General features: G+C 49.0%; 4 protein-coding genes across 4 annotated transcripts; 3 read left to right on the top strand and 1 right to left on the bottom strand.

Moving 5' to 3' along the window:
- Positions 1-2,803: 2,803 nt before the first annotated feature.
- On the top strand, positions 2,804-3,333 carry LOC110677801 (histone H2B). The gene has a single exon (XM_021849327.1). It carries the CDS (start codon positions 2,907-2,909, stop codon positions 3,279-3,281), a length of 375 nt encoding a protein of 124 aa, XP_021705019.1. The 5' UTR covers positions 2,804-2,906; the 3' UTR covers positions 3,282-3,333.
- Positions 3,334-4,678: 1,345 nt separating this feature from the next.
- LOC110677796 (histone H1-like) lies at positions 4,679-6,149 on the top strand. Its single transcript, XM_021849322.1, has one exon. The coding sequence runs from the start codon at positions 5,408-5,410 to the stop codon at positions 6,086-6,088; it is 681 nt and encodes a 226-aa protein (XP_021705014.1). The 5' UTR covers positions 4,679-5,407; the 3' UTR covers positions 6,089-6,149.
- Positions 6,150-24,045: 17,896 nt separating this feature from the next.
- On the bottom strand, positions 24,046-24,526 carry LOC110677803 (histone H2A). Its single transcript, XM_021849329.1, has one exon. The coding sequence runs from the start codon at positions 24,466-24,468 to the stop codon at positions 24,094-24,096; it is 375 nt and encodes a 124-aa protein (XP_021705021.1). The 5' UTR covers positions 24,469-24,526; the 3' UTR covers positions 24,046-24,093.
- Positions 24,527-24,644: 118 nt separating this feature from the next.
- Positions 24,645-25,173, top strand: LOC110677800 (histone H2B). The gene has a single exon (XM_021849326.1). The coding sequence runs from the start codon at positions 24,747-24,749 to the stop codon at positions 25,119-25,121; it is 375 nt and encodes a 124-aa protein (XP_021705018.1). The 5' UTR covers positions 24,645-24,746; the 3' UTR covers positions 25,122-25,173.
- Positions 25,174-26,629: the final 1,456 nt, after the last annotated feature.

Raw genomic sequence — 26,629 nt, forward strand, 5'->3', positions numbered from 1 at the left:
CTAGCCCTAGATTGTGGGAGCTGACGAAATGCCGACCTATCTCAGCAGCCTTCTCCGCAGGGGTTATCAAGCGATCCTTAGAGTCGGTGTTGTCTAATGGGATCAACGGTGGAATAGGTCTGGGTTTGGATTTTAAAAGTTTGGTCATCTTCCAGAATGGCCTAGCACAATCTGGGAGAGAGCGGATCTTGTTGGAAAAATCATCGTTCCTGAGGTCCACCATTCTGGCCTTGATTATTTTGGATATGCGATTGACTTCGCTTTTCAACGCAGGCAGACCAGAGCGTTGGTACTGCCTGCGTTTGGTGTTCCTTAAACGGATGAGATCTTTGGTAACACGATCGATAAAAAGGGTGTTGCTCACCTGACCAGATGCTGGTACATGCTGTTCTCGGGCCACGGAGATGGCCTCTTCGACGCTCTGCAGGTGCCGGTCGATGTCTTCAGCGGACGCCAGGGGAGCCTCGTACTGGATGTTAGCATCGACACACCGCTGGAATTGGCCCCAGTCGACACGGTGGTAGTTGCGCCGGGTGACCCGATGCCGGTTGACCAGGGAACCAACTTCTGCCACCACCGGGTAGTGGTCCGAGCTCAGGTCCTGGTGAACGACCGGTTGGGAGATGTTGTCGGCCATGTTGGTCAGGAAGATATCAATGGTCGCATGGGCCCCGGACCGGCTCAGGCGGGTGGGTGAATCCGGGCTCAGGATGGTGTAGTGGCCTTCCTCCAGGTCTTGTTGTAGGATGAGGCCGTTCCTATTTCGCCGGAGGTTTCCCCAGGTCTCGTGCCTTGCGTTCAGGTCGCCAGCCAGGATGAACTGCCCCTGCCGCCGTGTCAGTTTGACGATGTCTTGCTTTAGGGCCGCCGATGTTCCGTCGTTGATGTTGGTTTGCTTCGGGCAGTACGCCGCGATGATCATAATTGGGCCGATGGAGGTTTCCACCCGAACACCTACGGCCTCGATGACTTGTAGTTGGAAGCTCGGCAGCAGGGTGCAGTTTACGTTCCTCCGCAGAGCAACCGCAACGCCTCCACCTTCGGATCCGCACCGGTCAAGCCGCACGAGCCGGAAGTCGGGGATGAAGATGTTAACTTCCGGCTTGAGGTGCGTCTCCGTGATCACGGCTATGTCGATGCCTTCCTGGTCCAGGAAGGCGGACAACTCTCGGTTTTTGCTCCGGAGGGAGCAAGCGTTCCAATTGAGGATTTTGGTGGTGGCCTCACGGGCCATATTTGGCGAGGAAGGCGAATACCACCGAGTTGGCGGCGTTGATCTGCTCCGACTTGGAACGGCAGGCGCGCAGCCGTTGGAACAAGTCCCTGGTGTACTCCAACATTTGCTCCGGAGTATACAGGGAGCCGTCGTCGGAGGGAGGAGTGCCGGGGGCACTGCGTCCAGGATTCCCCCATCCAGGAGGGGGCGCATTCTGCACCGGTGGGGCGGCGGCGGCGGCCGCGAGGCGATGCTGAACGGAAGGGGCTGGTTGGCGGGATGCCTGCCGGTGGGTTGGTGGAAGCGGTGGCAGATTGGGCACTTGGTAGCGGGGCGTCGGGAAGTGCTCCTCAGTCAGCGGTGGGGGTGGTTGGCGCTGGCGTTGCCGTCCCAGCTTCTTGGCGGACGCTTGCTGGCGGATTGCCAGAAACTCCGCACGTTTGGGGCAGTTGCGGCTGCTGCCCTCGTGGTTTGCACCGCAGTTGGCGCATTTCGATTCGGTGCCCTCCATCGGCTGGCAGGTCGAAGTGGCGTGCGCACCGGCACATTTGCCACAGCGGGGCTTCATATGGCAATTCCTGGTCCCGTGGCCGAACGCGAGGCAGTTGCCACACTGCGTCACGTCTCGTTTTTTCGGGCGGTAGCGCTCCCATTCCACCACGATGTGGAAGAGCGCTCTCACTCTTGTCAGGCCCGCCATGGTGGTAGACCCCTTCTCCAAATGGGCCAGGTAGAGCTGGTCCCGGTGTCGTCCTCCTTGTGCTCGCCGGATGGGGAACACACTCGTCGGCTTGAGTCCAGCCGCCTTCATTTCATCGATGATGGCCTCCGGGGTGAACTCCGGCAGCCCTCGGACGAGTACTTTGAACGGCTTGCTACCGGGGGCATCGTGGGTGTAGAATTCCACCCCTTTTGCCTTCAGCAGCTTGCCGGCCTTGTCGTAATCGGCGCCGGAGGCGCACATGATCTTAGTGCCGGTATGGCACAGCTTGAACAGCGGCCGGATGTTGTTGGCCGCTAGCTCGGATCGCAGCGCCGAGAGGTCCTTCGACGCCGTGAAGAGGGGGGGAACCTTCGCGCCCGGGGGGGCTTGGTCCACAGGCAGGGAGGCAAACTTGTTATTTGCCAGCAACCTGCTGTATGCCGCCGGGTTGGCATCTTCATTCCTGGCTCGTTTTGGCGCGCTGGTCTGCCCGCTGTCGGCCAGCGGGGCGGGGATCGAGGCGGAGTCCGCCTTTTGCTTTCTATTGCGACCCATCGCTATGGGCCGCGGTTGCTCTGCTTCGACTAGCAGAGATGCTTTCTGGCTAGCCACCCCTAGGAGGTAGGTTAGCGCCGGAGAGCAGTCGCGGGAGCGGGAAATCGCGAAAAAAGAGTGCACTTCGCACACGCACGGAAGAGAATTCGAACTTGTCTCGCAACTCAAAAAGACACGCAACCGTTCACAACGGCAGTTCGATTCGGAATGGTGATATGGTGGTGATTTCACCGGATGAGGGTATCTTTTATACATGCGTAGCCCTGCGCTGCACTCATACTAGGATGGTGCGAACGAAATGGATGAAGTAGCAAACGAAGCGAAGGGGCGGAACAGCGCTCACCATTCTACGGGTATAAAAGAGAACCGACTGGTTCGGTCGGGCATCAGTTTCAGTTTTCGTTTGGAATCTAAAACAACGTTAGCAGCACGATGGCACCGAAAACCAGCGGAAAGGCCGCGAAGAAATCCGGCAAGGCCCAGAAGAACATTGTCAAGGGCGATAAGAAGAAGAAGAAGCAGCGCAGGAAGGAAAGCTACGCCATCTACATCTACAAGGTGTTGAAGCAAGTTCACCCCGACACTGGCGTTTCGTCGAAAGCCATGAGCATCATGAACAGCTTCGTCAACGACATCTTTGAGCGTATTGCCGCCGAAGCCTCCCGCCTGGCCCACTACAACAAGCGTTCGACGATCACATCCCGCGAAATCCAAACCGCCGTCCGGCTTCTGCTCCCGGGAGAGTTGGCCAAGCACGCCGTTTCGGAAGGCACCAAGGCCGTCACCAAGTACACCAGCTCCAAGTAAATGACGACCGACACTGCGTTCAATCACACCAAACCAAAAGGCCCTTTTCAGGGCCACTATTTCAATCCCGAAAAAGAGTTGATTTTGAAAATCTGACACTAGACTGTTTTATCACACTATTGAACCGACTGAGGTAGTGTCACGGCGGTGACTTCATACGTGACAACACCCCCCTCTCTTATCAGTTTGAATTTATTCAATTCATTTTATTTATTCGATGTTATCAGTTTCAGTATTGATTAATTATAACGATTACAGTTGCAGAGATTTGGATCCCCATTCAGCTGCGTAATAAATAATAGGAACTTAATTGTTAAGCAGTATAGGGAAAAATCTGTTCACAAAAAAACCCTAGATCTAAGTTTTTCCATCCGTTTGAATTTAAAACAAGAAGATCCACTTCGTACGTTCAACATTTCTGCTGATTGCAAAAAAATGTTGTACCTTAACCACACTTCATTCACTAGCAGAACGTTTAAAGTTCAATATTTATGCTGATTGCCATGTTGCACCTTAACAACTTCATTTTTGCTATCGGTTGTGCTGCATGTTAGTAGTTTAGACAATTTTGACATCATAGGACTAGCTAGCTAGGCAGGCATGATGACAAGTTTCGTGGTTCGTTCGTTCTTCTTCTCAACGTATTGGAAAGAAGCTCATTATGTTTTCTAGCGTCCCATTACAAACGATCTCGTAAGAGCATCCCAGCAGTTCAGGCTATCATAATAACGTTTATCGAACAACAGTTGATGCAAATGGTATCGATCGGATAATCTCGATAATGCCATCAATCAGTTCCCATTGATGGGGCCCATTCACATAGTTCATGGGTGGGTGGTGTGTCTTCGAGATGTAACGGGTCAAACGAAATTGGGAAAACATTCTTATACACAATGGGTGGTGGGCGCGTTGCAAATGGTCATTGTTGGCGTTATGAAGTTTGCGAATGATGGTGACATGACACGTTGTGTGGTTGCCATTCGGCTTCCTGGCTCGGGTGTTGCTCAGTACTAGCACGGACAGACACGTTGAACAGCCCCTGAGGGCACTGTACACAAAAATATATCTCGATCGGGGGGAGTGTAGGGTGCAGTTTCTACACCGGGAACACGTGCCGTGGGGCATGTTAGGGACTTCCGAGAACAATTTGTCGCGAATTCAGCGCGACATGTCCGGTACTACTGCCGCCAGAAGAGATTGTATGGAATGTTCATTCGATGCAACTGCAGCTAGCAAAACCGATGCCTATTCGGGCAGATTTCGCACTAGCTCATTTGCAGATTCCACCGCAGGGAGGGTGCTTGCTTTGCTTGCTTGCTTCTTGAAGTAAAACATTCTCAGATAAGCTAGATCCATAGTAGCACGTGCACTGTCCTTTTCCAATGCAGTTGCCGCCGATGGCTGAGGCAATGCCAGCAATTTGCACACATTCGACCAACCAACAGTGCACAGGTGGAAGGTGATTAGTGTTTGGTGACATTGTTTTCCGGACAAAATGGCACAAACTTGTGTGACTGACGTCATAGTCGAGCCCAAGTTTTCGGTATGTTTGATGAAAAACATCAAATTAACATTGTTCAAAGTTTACTAAAACCAAACGCGTAACATCGCTCGTCGGCACTGGGAATGACTTTGTTTGAGGCTCATTAGGGGCCATTAGACACCGGCATACTGGCTATACCCGCATGTCACCGCAAAGAGCAACCATTCATGTTGCCAAATTCACCACCGCCGTGCAGGGTGGTATTGTTTCAATAGTTACTATTGATTGTTTTATCGAGCAAAGCCACACCATATGGCGCACGGGTGCTGTAAAGACATGTCTCAGCGGTGCTTCTCGCGAAACCGGCCCGATGTGGCGATGACGGGCTGCTAGCGAGACTCATGCACTCACCAAACGGACATACTAGACAGGCAAATACTTAGTGCGATTACCGGAAAAATGCGTTTTAAAAAGGTGTTACCAAAAATATGTACAATATTTCGCGAACAGTCATCCAGTGGACGACCATGTCTGCATCCCTAACACAGACGACGAAATCGAACACCGCACTGTTGCCAGAATTTCCGTCATTCATTCGTTTACTATCGCCATCGTGTGAGTGTTACTCTAGCTACCTATCGAGATGTCTGAAGTTGCCACTGAAGCCGCTGCCGCAGCCCCGGCTGCCTCGCCAGCCAAGACCAAGAAGCCAAGGGCCCCCAAGGGACAGGGCAAGCCGAAGAAGCCGTCGACCCACCCCCCAGTCAACGACATGGTTGTTGCTGCCATCAAAACCTTGAAGGAACGCAACGGATCGTCCCTGCAGGCCATCAAGAAGTACATCGCCGCCAACTACAAATGCGATGTCGCCAAGCTTGCCCCATTCCTCAAGAAGGCCTTGAAGAATGGCGTCGAGAAGGGCAAGTTCGTCCAAACCAAGGGCACCGGCGCTTCCGGTTCGTTCAAGCTGAAGGCTGAAGCTAAGAAGGCCGCCAGTGAGAAGAAACCGAAGAAGGCCGGCGAGAAGAAGGCCAAGAAGGCTACCGGAGAGAAGAAGAAGGCCACCAAGAAACCAGCTGGGGAGAAGAAGGCCAAGAAGCCAGCCGGCGAGAAGAAAGCCAAGAAGCCGGCTGCAGCCAAGAAAGCCAAAGCTGCTGGTGCCAAGGCTGCCAAAAAGGCCGGTGGTGTGAAGAAGGCTGCTGCTCCGAAGCAGAAGGCCACCAAACCTTCCAAGACCGCCGCCAAGAAGCCCAAGACCCCAAAACCGAAGAAGGCTGCCCCAGCCAAGAAAGCTGCCGCGAAGAAGACCGCTGCCAAGAAGTAAATTTGGGACAGCAACCGTACTGTTGTAAAACAGTATCTAACATCCAATCAGTCCTTTTCAGGACTACCATCCAAGTTTAGAACAAAGAGTTGCACAGTCAATGATATTCCATTTCCATTTATTTCCAGAGGGAAATAAATCCCCCCGAAAAGTTACGTGCACTTTGCCACTGAATGGCGAATTCTTCCCGAACCCTTTCGCAAATCAATAAAATTGGCCAATCATGCACCCCTTTCTCTGCCAGCAACTGTAAAGCCCGGACAGGTAGGCGAGCACTGGCTGGCACTCACTGTAGCGGTGCATCCGTACCCAAAGCAAACCTCCACTAGAGGAACAGCTTTTGATACACTCGAATGATTCAAGGATTTGAAGAAGTCTATCGACTTAAAGGCTCCCCCAGATCTAAGCGACTTTTTACGGCGACAGCGACAAAAAAACGTCGCGATTTCGCAGCGATTCGCGTCGTGTCAGTCAAGATGGTTCCATAGAAGAGTGCTTGCAGCGACACAACAACGAAATCGTGTCGCTGTCGCCGTAAAAAGTCGCGTAGTTTTGGGGGAGCCTTATTTAAATCGGGTTGAGATTCGTAGCGTTGCCTTGTGAAACCAAAACATGTTTTCGCGGCAACCTGGAATCGAACCAAGGACCTTGCGATCGATAGGCCCGTGCGTTTTTAATACACTCAGGCAAATGGACTATCGAAATACATTGGATGCACTTATGAAAATTCGCCACAATAAATCGGGTTGAAATTCATAGCTTTGCCTTATGAAACCAAACATTGGCAACAAAAAATGTTTCTCGCAGCAACCTGGAATCGAACCAAGGACCTTGCGATCGTTAGGTCTGTGCGTACACCACGCGCCTACCGACGCCTGGATGTGAGTTGATGCTAAAACGAAACATAAAGCGTTCGTATGTCAAAATGCAAAATGTATGCATTTCGATAGTCTAGTTCACAGGTCCGTACGTACCGGACCTACTGGGCAGGCTGAGTATCGACATCCCAAGTAGAGCGGTCAAGTACAGTTTGCTGCTAATAACCAAAGTAATCTTGACAGCTGATCCAGTATGAGCGAACTGCCACTATTTTCCTTGCGGAATAATCAAATTACTCTTGTGGATGTTGCAAATTAAGTTAATTGGCAGTAAAATACTAAGCCCAGGGATTGGCTTCTGAAAATCTCAATCTTTCGGGGCCAATGGGTCGACCTTGCTCAGTATGTTTGATTTTCGTAATCCAATGCTGTTCCACTATTCCAAAGATGAGAGCAAATCAATACAGTGTAACTGATTTTAAGCGTGATTGGCGAATCGAACGCCTCACATCCCCCCATCGCAGTTTGGGTACGAGAGAAAGAGAGTGAGCACCGCCGCCATTTGCTTGCGTGCACCGAGAAAAATTTGCGGCTCGAAAATTTGGCCCTGAGCTCCTGACACTCAAATTGAAACCGGTAAATTACTTCCGCCGCTGTTACTACACGTGGAGCATTTCCGTTGGAGTGAACGCGTCTTCATTATCAAAATTTTTTGTGCTCATTCTTTTGATTTATTTCGCACATGGGATTTTGCGAATGCCTCTTCTTCTTCTCATTTTTCTTGGCCGGCTTCTCACTTTATTTTTTTATGTGACCATTTTGCTCACATGGCTTGTTGGGAAGTTGAACCCAGACACCTTCAGCATGGGTTTGCTTTGTAGCCACCGACTTTACCACTACACTAAGGAAGGCCTTGACTGCTATTTATCAACATTATGCTCTTCAAGTGCGTCTTACTGCCGAGTTTCAGATAATTTGGCCGATGCCAAACTCCAGATGCCAAAATAAATCAGTGTTTCATTAAATTGATGTTTCTCTAAAGTAATTAAATCTAGGGTGAATTAAAAAAAATAAAACAAACCCACACATGTAGCAGCATCTACCTTACCTATTCAATTTGTAATCGATTAGTTAACTAATGAGAGATTAGAAACTCTTAAAATGCTGTTCCCAAGGAAATCTGGATTTATTGTGGTATGAATATTCAACAACTTAGGATTTTTTTTTGTATCCAATATGTTTGAGTGCAAAAACTTTCGGCAAGATTATTTTAGGCTAGTAAACTTTTCTTTCAAACTCTTGAGTCAAAAAGTTAGAGCCAAGCTCAAAAAATCAAACAAACATTGTTTGGTACTACATTGCTAATTATTGAGAAAAGTGAAACCTTTTTAAGAAGTTAGTACCGTAAAATGGGGTGTTAAGGACTCGTGGGGTTTTAAGGGATTGAACTTCTCCATCAAGTTTGAAAAGTCACAAAAACGTCGGAAGTCGATATATCAGTCATCTGAAATGCTTGCTTTGTTCGGAGGATTGTGAGCTGCATTATGTGATCGGGGATATCTATTAATATTAGGTATTGTGGAGTCTAGATATTGAAAACGATTCAAACCATTTTTGAAAGAATTTTATTGGCAAAAAAGATTTAACTACAAAACAATGAAACAATATTAACAAAACTATGTGAGTAACCCAGAACATAAGTATATTTAATTGAGATCACAACGCAGACAAAAGCTTTTGAAAATGTTATCTAGATTTCGCCTTTTAATATTTCTTATGGAAAAAGTTTCTTTTTGAAAGTTAGCGGGGTGTTAGGGGATTATCTTTTCTACTACTTTTTCCAAGTTACAAAACTCGTTCGATTTATGCCGATATATGTTCCATTATACTTTAGGCTTGTTCCGTGAAGTAACACTGCATTGTAAAGGTTAAGGGGACTATTTTGTTTGTTACTGAATATTACTAAAATGTCTAGCCCTGAAAATATGGGATTTTTTTTTTTTTTTTTTTTTTCTCAGAGGCACCCGAGTTGCGCGAAGAGTGAAACCAAATCTACCTATCGAACTGTCAAACTGTCTACCTATCGAGCAGACCAGCAAAACAAATAGGGGCTATTTTCGAAGACGAAGGAGAACAATCATTCAAAGAAGCAAATGCAAATATATAGGTTATGATCCTGTTGCATTCAAGTATCAAAACCAATTCAAGACAATTTCAATATCGAGTTAGGGAGAGTTAACTGTACCGTCAAGCTACCATTCACCGTGCATTTAAGAAAAATTTGCACTTCAAAAAAATATAAAACTATTCCAAATAATTTGAAGCGTACTAGAATACCACTACGTAGCGGGCAATTATATAATAATTCAGGGAAAAATCTAAAACTAGTGATGCATAACAAAAAATTAGTCAAAAATTATGTTTGAAAATGTCATGTTAAGGTCGCCTCGTACCGTTCTATGTGTCACCATTTACCGTGCGTATAGTTTTCGTCATGATTTGATTTTGTATCTTGAAGAAACGTTGTTAATGGAGCAACTATGTTGCTAGTAGTGTGCGCATTCATTTTTAAGAGTATTCAAATCTTCATTTACAATAAAAACTATACAAAGTTTAAAAATTGGCTAAATTATTATTTTTTAATTAAAATCGTTATAGGAGGTTTGACTGTATTGTCCAAACCATTCCATATTCACTTAAATTCTAAATATGAAGTAGTTTAATGACGACATAACAATAAATCTAATATTATCGCATAATTTCATGCCTTTTACACTATACACGGTAATAGGATCCATATATATTGAAAAGGATCCATTCACCGTGCATTTGGGTTTCGACTGAAACACAATAAAAATTCTAATTTGCATTAAATCTCATTGCTCATACGATGAAATACATCTTACTAATAATATCCACAGTGAAAACTTGTTGAAATTTTGAAAAATCAGTGGGGGTTGTGTACAAGACACGACCGCATGACGTTAACTACGCCATGTGATTTGCTGCATTTGAATATCCATATTATCAACCTTATAGAATGTAACGGTTTGTGAATTTAATAACAGTGAGAAGCTCTTCGTTCGGAAAAGTGCTTCAGTCATCGATATCGTCATCGCCAACGTAAATTTCAATTTGTCGTATTTTCAATTCTTCTTCTTCTTGGCATAACGTCCCCACTGTGACAGAGCCTACTTCTCAGCTTACTGTTCAATGAGCACTTCCACAGTTATTAACTGAGAGCATTCTTTGCCAAAGTTGCCATTTTCGCATTCGTACATCGTGTGGCAGGTACGATGATACTTTATGCCCAGGGAAATTAAGAAAATTTCCATTACGAAATTACCGACCGGGAATCAAACACAGACACATTCAGTATGACTTTGCTTTGTAACCGCGGACTCTTAAAACTCGGCTAAGGAAGGCTCCTATTTGCAATTATTCATAACATATCAGATATTGTATGATGTTACGAGAAGAATTAAGTGATTATAGCAAGTATGTGGTATTAGGAAATATTACACAATTAACTCTTTAGTACACATTTGTTGGCCTGGAAAGGGCCGATTGAATTGTTAAATTCGAGTAACACAGACATATTTTGACAGCGCACAGACTAAAATTATCCTCGCCCGAAGAGATTTGCGGTGGCGATGACGATGAACGCTTCTACAGGCGGCTTTGGCTGATTTTCTTCAGTCATCTCGTACAAATCTTGCATTACGGCACACTGATTCCCGCAGGTCCAATTTTCAAAGCGAGAGCCAATCTAGAAATCTTGTTCGATTTCACAAACCAGACGCTGGATTGGCAACTTGAAAATCTACATCTCAGCAGGCTTCTGGCAGCGAGCTACTCCTCGCTGAGCAGGTTCGGAGCACTTACCAGCTCGAAAGCGAAAATGGAATGAAACCGAATCTGACGTAGAAAGCATGTTTCATTACCTTAGAATAGCAAATGATGCTCCTCCCTTTCGTGTTCTTCTCTTTCTGATAGTCAAATCTGGGAAATGGGCATGTACCAATGATGTGTTGGGCTGAGAATTACTTGAAAATCTCAGAAAATGCTAATGCGTAAGAAATGAATGATTTGTCGGAAGGGTTGACATTTACTAAATATTCAATAATTAGCTATTGATAATCATTAGTTTTATTTATTATGAAGGTAAATTTCTGATCCATTATTACAATTACCAGAATTATTACAATCTTGAAGTAGATTCTAATAATTCTGGCAATTGTAATAATCGATCAGAAATTTACCTTCATAATAAATAAAACTTAATTATTAAGTTGTGAAACTTAATTATAAAACTGAGTTTAGTACAATAAATTCCACTAGAGTTTGTATCCTTTGACAGATACGCGTATTTCGACCTCAACTGTAAGGCCGTCTTCAGTGTCGTGTACTAGACTCGACTGTGCAATTTTGTTACATGTGATAATTTTCGTCATCGAAGTTGTCCCATAAAATATGGGAAAACAAAGACGCTGTTTGAAATGCCACTCTATTTTACAATCGTTGTGAAATGTTGAGCACTCATCCCAACGGCACTGCAGCAGCGTCCTCGAAAGCATTCTCAAATTGCCGTATTGTCAATTATTCGTAATAAATCAGTAATTGAATGATGCTATGAGATGAATAAAGAGATGTGGTAAACACATTAGGGAATATTACACAATCAACTCTTTAAAACACCTTTGTTGGCTCTGGAAAGGGCCGATTGAATTGTTGAATTTGCGTAACACGGACACATTTTGACGGCGCACTGGTTGCAATCCTCCTCACCCAGTGAGATTTGCGGTGCTGATGACGATGTGCGCTTCAACAAGCGGCTTTGGTCGATTTTCTTCAGCCATCTCGTACAAACTTGCCGCCGCTTGGTGATCAACAGCTTGCCTCTGGTAGCGAGGAGCTGAGCAGGTTTGGAGGAGCTCTTACCAGCTTGAAAGCGAAAACAGAATGAAACCGAATTCAACGAAGAAGGAATGCTTTATACCCTTAGAATAGCAGGTGATGCTCCTCCTTTCAAATTCTTCGTTTTCTTATCTGGGAAATAGGCTATATGAAACTGATGTCTGGGTAAGGGAATTACAAGATTAGCATTATGCTATTATTGCATCCCGACGGCACTGCAGCAGCGTCCTCGGAAACATCCTCAAATTGCCGTATTGTCAATTATTCGTAATAAATCAATTATTGTATGCTGCTATGAGATGAATTAAGAAATTATAGCAAGTATGTGATAAACACATTAGGGAATATTACACAATTAACTCTTTAAAACACATTTGTTGGCTTCGGAAAGAGCTGATTGAATTGTTGAATTTGCGTAAACACGGACACATTTTGGCGGCTTTGGTCGATTTTCTTCAGCCATCTCGAACAAATTAAAGAATATTACACAATCAACTCTTTAAAACACATTTGTTGGCTCTGAAAAGTGCCGATTGAATTGTTGAATTTGCGTAACACGGACACATTTTGACGGCGCACTGGTTGCAATCCTCCTCGCCCGGTGAGATTTTCGGTGCTGATGACGATGTGCGCTTCAACAAGCGGCTTTGGTTGATTTTCTTCAGCCATCTCGAACAAATTAAAGAAAATTACACAATCAACTTTTTAAAACACATTTGTTGGCTCTGAAAAGTGCCGATTGAATTGTTGAATTTGCGTAACACGGACACATTTTGACGGCGCACTGGTAGCAATCCTCCTCGCCCGGTGAGATTTTCGGTGCTGATGACGATGTGCGCTTCAACAAGCGGCTTTGGTCGATTTTCTTCAGCCATCTCGTACAAACAGCTTGCCTCTGGTAGCGAGGAGCTGAGCAGGTTTGCAGGAGCTCTTACCAGCTCGAAAGCGAAAACAGAATGAAACCGAATTCAACGAAGAAGGGATGCTTTATACCCTTAGAATAGCAGGTGATGCTCCTCCTTTCAAATTCTTAGTTTTCTTATCTGGGAAATAGGCTATATGAAACTGATGTCTGGGTAAGGGAATGACAAGATTAGCATTATGCTATTATTGCATCCCGACGGCACTGCAGCAGCGTCTTCGGAAACATCCTCAAATTGCCGTATTGTCAATTATTCGTAATAAATCAATTATTGTATGCTGCTATGAGATGAATTAAGAAATTATAGCAAGTATGTGGTAAACACATTAGGGAATATTACAGAATTAACTCTTTAAAACACATTTGTTGGCTCCGGAAAGGGCCGATTGAATTGTTGAATTTGCGTAACACGGACACATTTTGGCGGCTTTGGTCGATTTTCTTCAGCCATCTCGAACAATTTTAAGAATATTACACAATCAACTCTTTAAAACACATTTGTTGGCTCTGAAAAGTGCCGATTGAATTGTTGAATTTGCGTAACACGGACACATTTTGACGGCGCACTGGTTGCAATCCTCCTCGCCCGGTGAGATTTTCGGTGCTGATGACGATGTGCGCTTCAACAAGCGGCTTTGGTCGATTTTCTTCAGCCATCTCGAACAAATTAAGGAATATTACACAATCAACTCTTTAAAACACATTTGTTGGCTCTGGAAAGGGCCGATTGAAATGTTGAATTTGCGTAACACTGACACATTTTGACGGCGCACTGGTACAAATCCTCCTCGCCCGATGAGGTTTGCGGTGGCGATGACGATGTGCGCTTCAACAAGCGGCTTCAGTCGTGGCGGCGTGTTGTTGTTTCATTCGCGTTCCATTGAAAACTGAGCTGAGAATGCGAAAGGCACTCGAGACTTGCTCGCTGACCATGTTCACAGTCTGACGGCAAAAAGAAGAATGAGCGAAGAAGCATTCATTTTCATTCATTAAATTCATTTTATTTTCATTTTGGATTTTTGTACAAAATTATTTTACATGTTAAGGGTTTGACCCCGAAGGGGTCCTTCAACTTTGTTTGTAATGGTTTTTGTTTGGCTGGTTTGATTTTGTGGTGTTACCCTGGTTTTTCTTGGCCTTATGGGCTCTGGTAGTTTTTTTTTTTTTATAAAAAGAAAATTTGATAACCTAACTAACTATTTACACTACAAAAAATTTGATAACCTAAGGGGGAACGAGGTCCCGGATGACCTGCTGGCCAGATTGGTGGCAACGAGCCCTGAATTTTTCAATCGAGTCACCAAAGCGCTCCTCTAAAGTTTTGATCTCGGCCAGACGGTGGACCTCGGTTGTCCTCGTTCTCGGAGGACTGTTGAGGATCATCCGGAGGAACTTATTTTGGGTCCTCTGGAGCCTCAGATGGTGGGTTTTAGCGCAACTCTCCCAGATTGGTACGCCATATTCAATTACTGGAAGAATGACCTGTTTGTAAACAGCAAGCTTGTTCCTCAAAGACAGAGTTGACTTCCGGTTGATGAGTGGATAAAGTGCTTTTAGCAAGATGTTGCTTTTGATGACCGTTTTGTCAACCTGCTGTCTGAAGAGGAGCTTGCTGTCTAACGTTAGCCCAAGGTAGTCGGCTGCATCAGACCATTCCACCGTTGATCCACCGAGGGTGATTTTACAATCCTCAGCCGGAACAAGTCTGGGGGATTTGGAATAGGGGAAGAGGATGACCTGGGTCTTCGCTGCGTTGATACAGATCTTCCAGCTGTTCAAATAATCTGACAAGACGTTCAGGCCTCTCTGGAGTCGAGATGTTAGTGCTCTCGTGAATCTGCCGCTGTAGACGACTGATGTGTCGTCAGCGAACAGTGACAGAGAGCCGCCTTCAGGGAGCTGAGGCATGTCCGAGGTGAACAGGTTGTATAGTAGGGGACCTAAAATACTGCCCTGTGGAACACCTGCGGGGATGTTGTGAGGGTCTGAGTTGACTCCATTAAGGGAAACCCTGAACGTCCTGTTAAACAGATAGTTTTTGATGATTTTCACCAAATAGGTGGGAAGATTGTATCGGTGCAGCTTGTACACCAGGCCGTCGTGCCAGACGTTGTCGAATGCTTTTTCAACATCGAGCAACGCCATGGCGGAGGATTTGGCAAGGGACTTGTTCCGCCTGAGGATGTTGGTTACTCGAGTCAGTTGGTGCACGGTTGAACGACCGCGTCGAAAGCCAAACTGTTCCTCGAGCAAGATGTTGTTTTGATCGGCTGCCGAAAGCAGCCGTCTGTTGATCGCTTTTTCAAAAAGCTTTGATAACCCTGAGAGAAGGCTGATGGGTCGATAGCTTTTGGGGGAGGAAGGATCCTTCCCAGGTTTCTTAATGGGGATGACTTTTGCTGACTTCCACGACGAGGGGAAGTAGCTAAGTCGAAGGCACTGGTTGAAAATCAGTGCCAGATGTTGGTAGAACTGGAGACTCAATTGCTTGAGCTCCAAGTTCAGGATGTTGTCGAAACCTGGGGCCTTCATGTTTTTGGATGTTTTGAGATAGGCCAGCAACTCGTCAGCAGTGATCTCCAACTCCTCCGAGAAGTCGTTGGGAGATCGGTGTAGGTTAGCTGCGTGTTCGGAAACAGCAGCGTCGTGTGGGCTAGGAATGTCTAGCCCTAGATTGTGGGAGCTGACGAAATGCCGACCTATCTCAGCAGCCTTCTCCGCAGGGGTTATCAAGCGATCCTTAGAGTCGGTGTTGTCTAATGGGATCAACGGTGGAATAGGTCTGGGTTTGGATTTCAAAAGTTTGGTCATCTTCCAGAATGGCCTAGCACAATCTGGGAGAGAGCGGATCTTGTTGGAAAAATCATCGTTCCTGAGGTCCACCATTCTGGCCTTGATTATTTTGGATATGCGATTGACTTCGCTTTTCAACGCAGGCAGACCAGAGCGTTGGTACTGCCTGCGTTTGGTGTTCCTTAAACGAATGAGATCTTTGGTAACACGATCGATAAAAAGGGTGTTGCTCACCTGACCAGATGCTGGTACATGCTGTTCTCGGGCCACGGAGATGGCCTCTTCGACGCTCTGCAGGTGCCGGTCGATGTCTTCAGCGGACGCCAGGGGAGCCTCGTACTGGATGTTAGCGTCGACACACCGCTGGAATTGGCCCCAGTCGACACGGTGGTAGTTGCGCCGGGTGACCCGATGCCGGTTGACCAGGGAACCAACTTCTGCCACCACCGGGTAGTGGTCCGAGCTCAGGTCCTGGTGAACGACCGGTTGGGAGATGTTGTCGGCCATGTTGGTCAGGAAGATATCAATGGTCGCATGGGCCCCGGACCGGCTCAGGCGGGTGGGTGAATCCGGGCTCAGGATGGTGTAGTGGCCTTCCTCCAGGTCCTGTTGTAGGATGAGGCCGTTCCTATTTCGCCGGGGGTTTCCCCAGATCTCGTGCCTTGCATTCAGATCGCCAGCCAGGATGAACTGCCCCTGCCGCCGTGTCAGTTTGACGATGTCTTGCTTTAGGGCCGCCGATGTTCCGTCGTTGATGTTGGTTTGCTTCGGGCAGTACGCCGCGATGATCGTGATTGGGCCGATGGAGGTTTCCACCCGAACACCTACGGCCTCGATGACTTTTAGTTGGAAGCTCGGCAGCAGGGTGCAGTTTACGTTCCTCCGCAGAGCAACCGCAACGCCTCCACCTTCGGATCCGCACCGGTCAAGCCGCACGAGCCGGAAGTCGGGGATGAAGATGTTAACTTCCGGCTTGAGGTGCGTCTCCGTGATCACGGCTATGTCGATGCCTTCTTGGTCCAGGAAGGCGGACAACTCTCGGTTTTTGCTCCGGAGGGAGCAAGCGTTCCAGTTGAGGATCTTGGTGGTGGCCTCACGGGCCATATTTGGCGAGAAAGGCGAATACCACCGAGTTGGCGGCGTTGATCTGCTCCGACTTGGAACGGCAGGCGCGCAGCCGTTGGAACAAGTCCCTGGTGTACTCCAACATTTGCTCCGGAGTGTACAGGGAGCCGTCGTCGGAGGGAGGAGTGCCGGGGACACTGCGTCCAGGATTCCCCCATCCAGGAGGGGGCGCATTCTGCACCGGAGGGGCGGCGGCGGCGGCCGCGAGGCGATGCTGAACGGAAGGGGCCGACTGGCGGGATGCCTGCCGGTGGGTTGGTTGGAGCGGTGGCAGATTGGGCACTTGGTAGCGGGGCGTCGGGAAGTGCTCCTCAGTCAGCGGTGGGGGTGGTTGGCGCTGGCGTTGCCGTCCCAGCTTCTTGGCGGACGCTTGCTGGCGGATTGCCAGAAACTCCGCACGTTTGGGGCAGTTGCGGCTGCTGCCCTCGTGGTTGGCGCCACAGTTGGCGCACTTCGGCTCGATGCCCTCCATCGGTTGGCAAGTCGTGGTGGCGTGCGCACCGGCACATTTGCCACAGCGGGGCTTCATGTGGCAGTTTCGTGTCCCGTGACCGAGCGCGAGGCAGTTGCCACACTGCGTCACGTCTCGCTTCTTCGGGCGGTAGCGCTCCCATTCCACCACGATGTGGAAGAGCGCTTTCACCCTCGTCAGGCCCGCCATGGTGGTGGACCCCTTCTCCAAGTGGGCCAGGTAGAGCTGGTCCCGATGTCGTCCTCCTTGTGCTCTCCGGATGGGGAACACATTCGTTGGCTTGAGTCCAGCCGCCTTCATTTCGTCCACGATTGCCTCCGGGGTGAACTCCGGCAGCCCTCGGACGAGAACTTTCAACGGCTTGCTGCCGGGGGCATCGTGGGTGTAGAATTCCACCCCTTTTGCCTTCAGCAGCTTGCCGGCCTTGTCGAAGTCGGCGCCCGAAGCGCACATGATTTTGGTGCCGGTATGGCACAGCTTGAACAGCGGCCGGATGTTGTTGGCCGCTAGCTCGGATCGCAGCGCCGAGAGGTCCTTCGACGCCGTGAAGAGGGGGGGAACCTTCGCGCCCGGGGGGGCTTGGTCCACAGGCAGGGAGGCAAACTTGTTATTTGCCAGCAGCCTGCTGTATGCCGCCGGGTTGGCATCTTCGTTTCTGGCTCGTTTCGGCGCGCTGGTCTGCCCGCTGTCGGCCAGCGGGGCGGGGGTCGAGGCGGAGTCCGCCTTTTGCTTCCGATTGCGACCCATCGCTATGGGCCGCGGTTGCTCTGCTTCGACTAGCAGAGATGCTTTCTGGCTAGCCACCCCTAGGAGGTAGGTTAGCGCCGGAGAGCAGTCGCGGGAGCGGGAAATCGCGAAAAAAGAGTGCACTTCGCACACGCACGGAAGAGAATTCGAACTTGTGTCTCGCAACTCAAAAAGACACGCAACCGTTCACAACGGCAGTTCGATTCGGAATGGGTGGCTGCGCCAATTTCATTCATTAAATTCATGTTTATTTGCAATTTTTGGTTTACAAGGTAATTGGTTTACATGTCAAGAGGTTGACCGATAGGTCCTTCAGCTTTGGTCTTAAAGTTGGATTTTGATAGATGTTTTTGTTATTTTTGCGGTTTTACCCTAGTTGTTATATTGGCCGTATGGGCTCTGGTGGTTTTTAAAAGAAAATTTGTTATCCTAGCTACTATTTACAAGACTACAATAAAATAAAATTTGATAACCTAGGGGGGAACGAGGTCCCGGATGACCTGCTGGTCCGATTGGTGGCAACGAGCCCTAAATCTACCGATCGAGTCACCAAAGCGCTCCTCTAATGTTTTGATCTCGGCCAGACGGTGAACCTCGGTTGTCCTCGTTCTCGGAGGGCTGTTGAGGATCATCCGGAGGAACTTATTCTGGGTCCTCTGGAGCCTCAGATGGTGGGTTTTTGCGCAACTCTCCCAGATTGGAACGCCATATTCAATTACTGGAAGAATGACCTGTTTGTAAACAGCAAGCTTATTCTTCAGAGACAGAGTTGACTTCCGGTTGATCAGGGGGTACAATGCTTTGAGCAAGATGTTGCTTTTGGTGACCGTTTTGTCAACCTGCTGTCTGAAGAGAAGCTTGCTGTCTAACGTTAGCCCAAGGTAGTCGGCTGCATCAGACCATTCCACCGTTGATCCACCGAGGGTGATTTTACAATCCTCAGCCGGAACAAGTCTGGGGGATTTGGAATAGGGGAAGAGGATGACCTGGGTCTTCGCTGCGTTGATACAGATCTTCCAGCTGTTCAAATAATCTGACAAGACGTTCAGGCCTCTCTGGAGTCGAGATGTTAGTGCTCTCGTGAATCTGCCGCTGTAGACGACTGATGTGTCGTCAGCGAACAGTGACAGTGAGCCGCCTTCAGGGAGCTGAGGCATGTCCGAGGTGAACAGGTTGTATAGTAGGGGACCTAAAATACTGCCCTGTGGAACACCTGCGGGGATGTTGTGGGGGTCTGAGTTGACTCCATTGAGGGAAACCCTGAACGTCCTGTTAAACAGATAGTTTTTGATGATTTTCACCAAATAGGTGGGAAGATTGTATCGGTGCAGCTTGTACACCAGGCCGTCGTGCCAGACGTTGTCGAATGCTTTTTCAACATCGAGCAACGCCATGGCGGAGGATTTGGCAAGGGACTTGTTCCGCCTGAGGATGTTGGTTACTCGAGTCAGTTGGTGCACGGTTGAACGACCGCGTCGAAAGCCAAACTGTTCCTCGAGCAAGATGTTGTTTTGATCGGCTGCCGAAAGCAGCCGTCTGTTGATCGCTTTTTCAAAAAGCTTTGATAACCCTGAGAGAAGGCTGATGGGTCGATAGCTTTTGGGGGAGGAAGGATCCTTCCCAGGTTTCTTAATGGGGATGACTTTTGCTGACTTCCACGACGAGGGGAAGTAGCTAAGTCGGAGGCACTGATTGAAAATCAGTGCCAGATGTTGGTAGAACTGGAGACTCAATTGCTTGAGCTCCAAGTTCAGGATGTTGTCGAAACCTGGGGCCTTCATGTTTTTGGATGTTTTGAGATAGGCCAGCAACTCGTCGGCAGTGATCTCCAACTCCTCCGAGAAGTCGTTGGGAGATTGGTGTAGGTTAGCTGCGTGTTCGGAAACAGCAGCTTCGTGTGGGCTAGGAATGTCTAGCCCTAGATTGTGGGAGCTGACGAAATGCCGACCTATCTCAGCAGCCTTCTCCGCAGGGGTTATCAAGCGATCCTTAGAGTCGGTGTTGTCTAATGGGATCAACGGTGGAATAGGTCTGGGTTTGGATTTTAAAAGTTTGGTCATCTTCCAGAATGGCCTAGCACAATCTGGGAGAGAGCGGATCTTGTTGGAAAAATCATCGTTCCTGAGGTCCACCATTCTGGCCTTGATTATTTTGGATATGCGATTGACTTCGCTTTTCAACGCAGGCAGACCAGAGCGTTGGTACTGCCTGCGTTTGGTGTTCCTTAAACGAATGAGATCTTTGGTAACACGATCGATAAAAAGGGGGTTGCTCACCTGACCAGATGCTGGTACATGCTGTTCTCGGGCCACGGAGATGGCCTCTTCGACGCTCTGCAGGTGCCGGTCGATGTCTTCAGCGGACGCCAGGGGAGCCTCGTACTGGATGTTAGCGTCGACACACCGCTGGAATTGGCCCCAGTCGACACGATGGTAGTTGCGCCGGGTGACCCGATGCCGGTTGACCAGGGAACCAACTTCTGCCACCACCGGGTAGTGGTCCGAGCTCAGGTCCTGGTGAACGACCGGTTGGGAGATGTTGTCGGCCATGTTGGTCAGGAAGACATCAATGGTCGCATGGGCCCCGGACCGGCTCAGGCGGGTGGGTGAATCCGGGCTCAGGATGGTGTAGTGGCCTTCCTCCAGGTCCTGTTGTAGGATGAGGCCGTTCCTATTTCGCCGGGGGTTTCCCCAGGTCTCGTGCCTTGCGTTCAGATCGCCAGCCAGGATGAACTGCCCCTGCCGCCGTGTCAGTTTGACGAGGTCTTGCTTTAAGGCCGCCGATGTTCCGTCGTTGATGTTGGTTTGCTTCGGGCAGTACGCCGCGATGATCGTGATTGGGCCGATGGAGGTTTCCACCCGAACACCTACGGCCTCGATGATTTGGAGTTGAAAGCTCGGCAGCAGGGTGCAGTTGACGTTCCTCCGCAGAGCAACCGCAACGCCTCCACCTTCGGATCCGCACCGGTCAAGCCGCACGAGCCGGAAGTCGGGGATGAAGATGTTAACTTCCGGCTTGAGGTGCGTCTCCGTTATCACGGCTATGTCGATGCCTTCCTGGTCCAGGAAGGCGGACAACTCTCGATTTTTGCTCCGGAGGGAGCAAGCGTTCCAGTTGAGGATCTTGGTGGTGGCCTCACGGGCCATATTTGGATAAGAACGCAAATACCACCGAGTTGGCGGCGTCGATCTGTTCCGACTTGGAACGGCAGGCTCGTAGCCGTTGGAAAAGGTTCCTTGTGTATTCCAACATTTGCTCCGGCGTGTACAGGGAGCCGTCGTCGTCGGAGGGAGGAGGAGTGCCGGAAGCACTGGGTCCAGGATTCCCCCATCCAGGAGGGGGCGCATTCCGGACCGATGGAGCAGCGGCGGCGGCCGCGAGGCGTTGCTGAACGGAGGGGGCCGACTGGCGGGATGCCTGCCGGTGGGTTGGTTGAAGCGGTGGCAGATTGGGCACTTGGTAGCGGGGCGTCGGGAAGTGCTCCTCAGTCAGCGGTGGGGGTGGTTGGCGCTGGCGTTGCCGTCCCAGCTTCTTGGCGGACGCTTGCTGGCGGATTGCCAGAAACTCCGCACGTTTGGGGCAGTTGCGGCTGCTGCCCTCGTGGTTTGCACCGCAGTTGGCGCACTTCGATTCGGTGCCCTCCATCGGCTGGCAGGTCGAAGTGGCGTGCGCACCGGCACATTTGCCACAGCGGGGCTTCATATGGCAATTCCTGGTCCCGTGGCCGAACGCGAGGCAGTTGCCACACTGCGTCACGTCTCGTTTTTTCGGGCGGTAGCGCTCCCATTCCACCACGATGTGGAAGAGCGCTCTCACTCTTGTCAGGCCCGCCATGGTGGTAGACCCCTTCTCCAAATGGGCCAGGTAGAGCTGGTCCCGGTGTCGTCCTCCTTGTGCTCGCCGGATGGGGAACACACTCGTCGCCTTGAGTCCAGCCGCCTTCATTTCATCGATGATGGCCTCCGGGGTGAACTCCGGCAGCCCTCGGACGAGTACTTTGAACGGCTTGCTACCGGGGGCATCGTGGGTGTAGAATTCCACCCCTTTTGCCTTCAGCAGCTTGCCGGCCTTGTCGTAATCGGCGCCGGAGGCGCACATGATCTTAGTGCCGGTATGGCACAGCTTGAACAGTGGCCGGATGTTGTTGGCCGCTAGCTCGGATCGCAGCGCCGAGAGGTCCTTCGACGCCGTGAAGAGGGGGGGAACCTTCGCGCCCGGGGGGGCTTGGTCCACAGGCAGGGAGGCAAACTTGTTATTTGCCAGCAACCTGCTGTATGCCGCCGGGTTGGCATCTTCATTCCTGGCTCGTTTTGGCGCGCTGGTCTGCCCGCTGTCGGCCAGCGGGGCGGGGGTCGAGGCGGAGTCCGCCTTTTGCTTCCGATTGCGACCCATCGCTATGGGCCGCGGTTGCTCTGCTTCGACTAGCAGAGATGCTTTCTGGCTAGCCACCCCTAGGAGGTAGGTTAGCGCCGGAGAGCAGTCGCGGGAGCGGGAAATCGCGAAAAAAGAGTGCACTTCGCACACGCACGGAAGAGAATTCGAACTTGTCTCGCAACTCAAAAAGACACGCAACCGTTCACAACGGCAGTTCGATTCGGAATGATGGCTGCGCCAAACACTAGCGGCCACTTTTATACCCACTCGAGGGTTGAGTTCTTCTTTCCTCTCTTGCTTTTTCTATTCTTCCGTGGCTTCCGATTGGTTGCCTGCGTCGATATGAGCATATAAAAGAGGACTGCCTGGTTTTTTGACCCTCATTCTGTCGCTGCGTTTCAACTGATCCGTTTGGATTGAAAGCAAATTAATCATCATCTAACACAATGGCCCGTACCAAGCAGACTGCTCGTAAGTCTACTGGAGGAAAAGCTCCTCGCAAGCAGCTGGCTACCAAAGCCGCTCGCAAGAGCGCCCCAGCCACCGGAGGTGTCAAGAAGCCTCACCGTTATCGGCCAGGAACCGTTGCTCTGCGTGAAATCCGTCGCTACCAAAAGTCGACTGAGCTGCTGATCCGCAAGCTGCCATTCCAGCGTCTGGTTCGTGAGATCGCCCAGGACTTCAAGACCGATCTGCGCTTCCAGAGCTCGGCTGTCATGGCCCTGCAGGAAGCGAGCGAGGCCTATCTGGTCGGTCTTTTCGAAGATACCAACCTTTGCGCCATCCACGCCAAGCGTGTCACCATTATGCCCAAGGACATCCAGCTGGCTCGCCGTATCCGTGGAGAACGCGCTTAAATTCGGTCTGCATTATAGTTGCCATTCTCAACAAAACGGCCCTTTTCAGGGCCACTAGAGCATTCCCTAAAAGAGTTGTGTGAGCAATTTTCCCTTCAGTGTACCTAAAACTGTTTGTTCCCCTGGGGGAACGATTACTTCCTAAAGCCCCTTGACCTTCCTCCTACCACCGAACGATCATACTCTCAACACTGATGAGGGAGGTACGTCAACCAACCGACAACTCGAGTTGTCCCTTCATGCTTCGCTTTGCACACACTTTTGAATGTGCATCTCCAGCGCGGACTTCATTCTCTGGTACCGGCCGTATGTTTCCCCTTCTTCTTATGCTCTTTTCCGGATTCAGAAGCTTTCCCAGCTCGCCTCCCCTTGTTGCTACAAACTAGACAACTCGAACATCCAACATTGAAAGTTTGACCGTATGATTGAAACGTAATCTTTGGCTTGTTTACTTTGAAACACACCCCTATGATAGTTATAATTGATAATTGTGATAAATGTGGGGTTTGGAAATTGATTGATTCCTTTAATATTAGGAGCTCCTGATATAGCCTTTCCTCGAATAAATAATATAAGTTTTTTAAATACTACCTGCTTCATCAACTCTTCTATTGTCAAGCAGTAGATAGTAGAAAATGGGGCAGGAACTGGATGAACAGTTTACCCTCCTCTCTCTTCAGGAACAGCTCACGCAGGGCTGGCTGTTTCAATGTTTTATGTTTCTGTTTCGGCAAATTGAACTCCAAAAATCGAAAGTTCGAGGTATCCCGAACAGAACATTTAAGAAGCCCAAACGTTTCCCCCCGCGGAATCTAGGAATTGATTCAGAAATGGTCATAATATGGCCGATATCTCTTCATCGATCCTCTCTGTGGCTAAATTAGATAAATCTGCAATATTTCAACAACAACTCTCTAGCGGTGGACTGGATATTGTCGTCCTGAAAAGGACGGTTTTTGGTTTGATGCACGCAGTGTAACTTATGCCTTCTTTTCGGTTTTCTTCGGCAGCAAGACAGCCTGAATGTTGGGCAGAACACCACCTTGGGCGATGGTAACACCGGACAGCAGCTTGTTCAATTCTTCGTCGTTGCGGATGGCCAACTGCAGATGACGGGGAATGATTCTGGTCTTCTTGTTGTCACGGGCAGCGTTTCCTGCCAATTCGAGCACTTCAGCGGCCAGATATTCCATAACGGCAGCCAAGTAGACTGGAGCGCCGGCACCGACACGCTCGGCATAGTTGCCCTTCCGGAGCAGACGGTGAATACGACCGACTGGGAACTGCAATCCAGCGCGGTTGGAACGGGACTTTGCCTTTCCCTTAACTTTGCCTCCTTTGCCGCGGCCAGACATTTTGTGGTTGAGTTTGAGTGGACTTGAGAAACAAACGTTCACGAAGCGTACGTAAGCGGTACTGGTGGTGATTTCACCGGATGAGGGTATCTTTTATACATGCGTAGCCCTGCGCTGCACTCATACTAGGATGGTGCGAACGAAATGGATGAAGTAGCAAACGAAGCGAAGGGGCGGAACAGCGCTCACCATTCTACGGGTATAAAAGAGAACCGACTGGTTCGGTCGGGCATCAGTTTCAGTTTTCGTTTGGAATCTAAAACAACGTTAGCAGCACGATGGCACCGAAAACCAGCGGAAAGGCCGCGAAGAAATCCGGCAAGGCCCAGAAGAACATTGTCAAGGGCGATAAGAAGAAGAAGAAGCAGCGCAGGAAGGAAAGCTACGCCATCTACATCTACAAGGTGTTGAAGCAAGTTCACCCCGACACTGGCGTTTCGTCGAAAGCCATGAGCATCATGAACAGCTTCGTCAACGACATCTTTGAGCGTATTGCCGCCGAAGCCTCCCGCCTGGCCCACTACAACAAGCGTTCGACGATCACATCCCGCGAAATCCAAACCGCCGTCCGGCTTCTGCTCCCGGGAGAGTTGGCCAAGCACGCCGTTTCGGAAGGCACCAAGGCCGTCACCAAGTACACCAGCTCCAAGTAAATGACGACCGACACTGCGTTCAATCACACCAAACCAAAAGGCCCTTTTCAGGGCCACTATTTCAATCCCGAAAAAGAGTTGATTTTGAAAATCTGACACTAGACTGTTTTATCACACTATTGAACCGACTGAGGTAGTGTCACGGCGGTGACTTCATACGTGACAACACCCCCCTCTCTTATCAGTTTGAATTTATTCAATTCATTTTATTTATTCGATGTTATCAGTTTCAGTATTGATTAATTATAACGATTACAGTTGCAGAGATTTGGATCCCCATTCAGCTGCGTAATAAATAATAGGAATTTAATTGTTAAGCAGTATAGGGAAAAATCTGTTCACAAAAAAAACCCTAGATCTAGGTTTTTCGATCAGTTTGAATTTAAAGCAAGAAGATCCACTTCGTACGTTCAACATTTCTGCTGATTGCAAAAAAATGTTGTGCCAGCCATGTTGTACCTTAACCACACTTCATTCACTAGCAGAACGTTTAAAGTTCAATATTTATGCTGATTGCCATGTTGCACCTTAACAACTTCATTTTTGCTATCGGTTGTGCTGCATGTTAGTAGTTTAGACAATTTTGACATCATAGGACTAGCTAGCTAGGCAGGCATGATGACAAGTTTCGTGGTTCGTTCGTTCTTCTTCTCAACGTATTGGAAAGAAGCTCATTATGTTTTCTAGCGTCCCATTACAAACGATCTCGTAAGAGCATCCCAGCAGTTCAGGCTATCATAATAACGTTTATCGAACAACAGTTGATGCAAATGTTATCGATCGGATAATCTCGATAATGCCATCAATCGGTTCCCATTGATGGGGCCCATTCACATAGTTCATGGGTGGGTGGTGTGTCTTCGAGATGTAACGGGTCAAACGAAATTGGGAAAACATTCTTATACACAATGGGTGGTGGGCGCGTTGCAAATGGTCATTGTTGGCGTTATGAAATTTGCGAATGATGGTGACATGACACGTTGTGTGGTTGCCATTCGGCTTCCTGGCTCGGGTGTTGCTCAGTACTAGCACGGACAGACACGTTGAACAGCCCCTGAGGGCACTGTACACAAAAATATATCTCGATCGGGGGAGTGTAGGGTGCAGTTTCTACACCGGGAACACGTGCCGTGGGGCATGTTAGGGACTTCCGAGAACAATTTGTCGCGAATTCAGCGCGACATGTCCGGTACTACTGCCGCCAGAAGAGATTGTATGGAATGTTCATTCGATGCAACTGCAGCTAGCAAAACCGATGCCTATTCGGGCAGATTTCGCACTAGCTCATTTGCAGATTCCACCGCAGGGAGGGTGCTTGCTTTGCTTGCTTGCTTCTTGAAGTAAAACATTCTCAGATAAACTAGATCCATAGTAGCACGTGCACTGTCCTTTTCCAATGCAGTTGCCGCCGATGGCTGAGGCAATGCCAGCAATTTGCACACATTCGACCAACCAACAGTGCACAGGTGGAAGGTGATTAGTGTTTGGTGACATTGTTTTCCGGACAA

Source organism: Aedes aegypti, chromosome 3 (assembly GCF_002204515.2).
Source record: "Aedes aegypti strain LVP_AGWG chromosome 3, AaegL5.0 Primary Assembly, whole genome shotgun sequence".
NCBI lineage: Eukaryota > Metazoa > Arthropoda > Insecta > Diptera > Culicidae > Aedes > Aedes aegypti.

What these genes read in the sequence shown, in the direction of transcription:
- LOC110677800 (XM_021849326.1), top strand. Translation starts at nt 24,747, where the DNA reads ATGGCACCGAAAACCAGCGGAAAGGCCGCGAAGAAATCCGGCAAGGCC.
- LOC110677801 (XM_021849327.1), top strand. Translation starts at nt 2,907, where the DNA reads ATGGCACCGAAAACCAGCGGAAAGGCCGCGAAGAAATCCGGCAAGGCC.
- LOC110677803 (XM_021849329.1), bottom strand. Translation starts at nt 24,468, where the DNA reads ATGTCTGGCCGCGGCAAAGGAGGCAAAGTTAAGGGAAAGGCAAAGTCC.
- LOC110677796 (XM_021849322.1), top strand. Translation starts at nt 5,408, where the DNA reads ATGTCTGAAGTTGCCACTGAAGCCGCTGCCGCAGCCCCGGCTGCCTCG.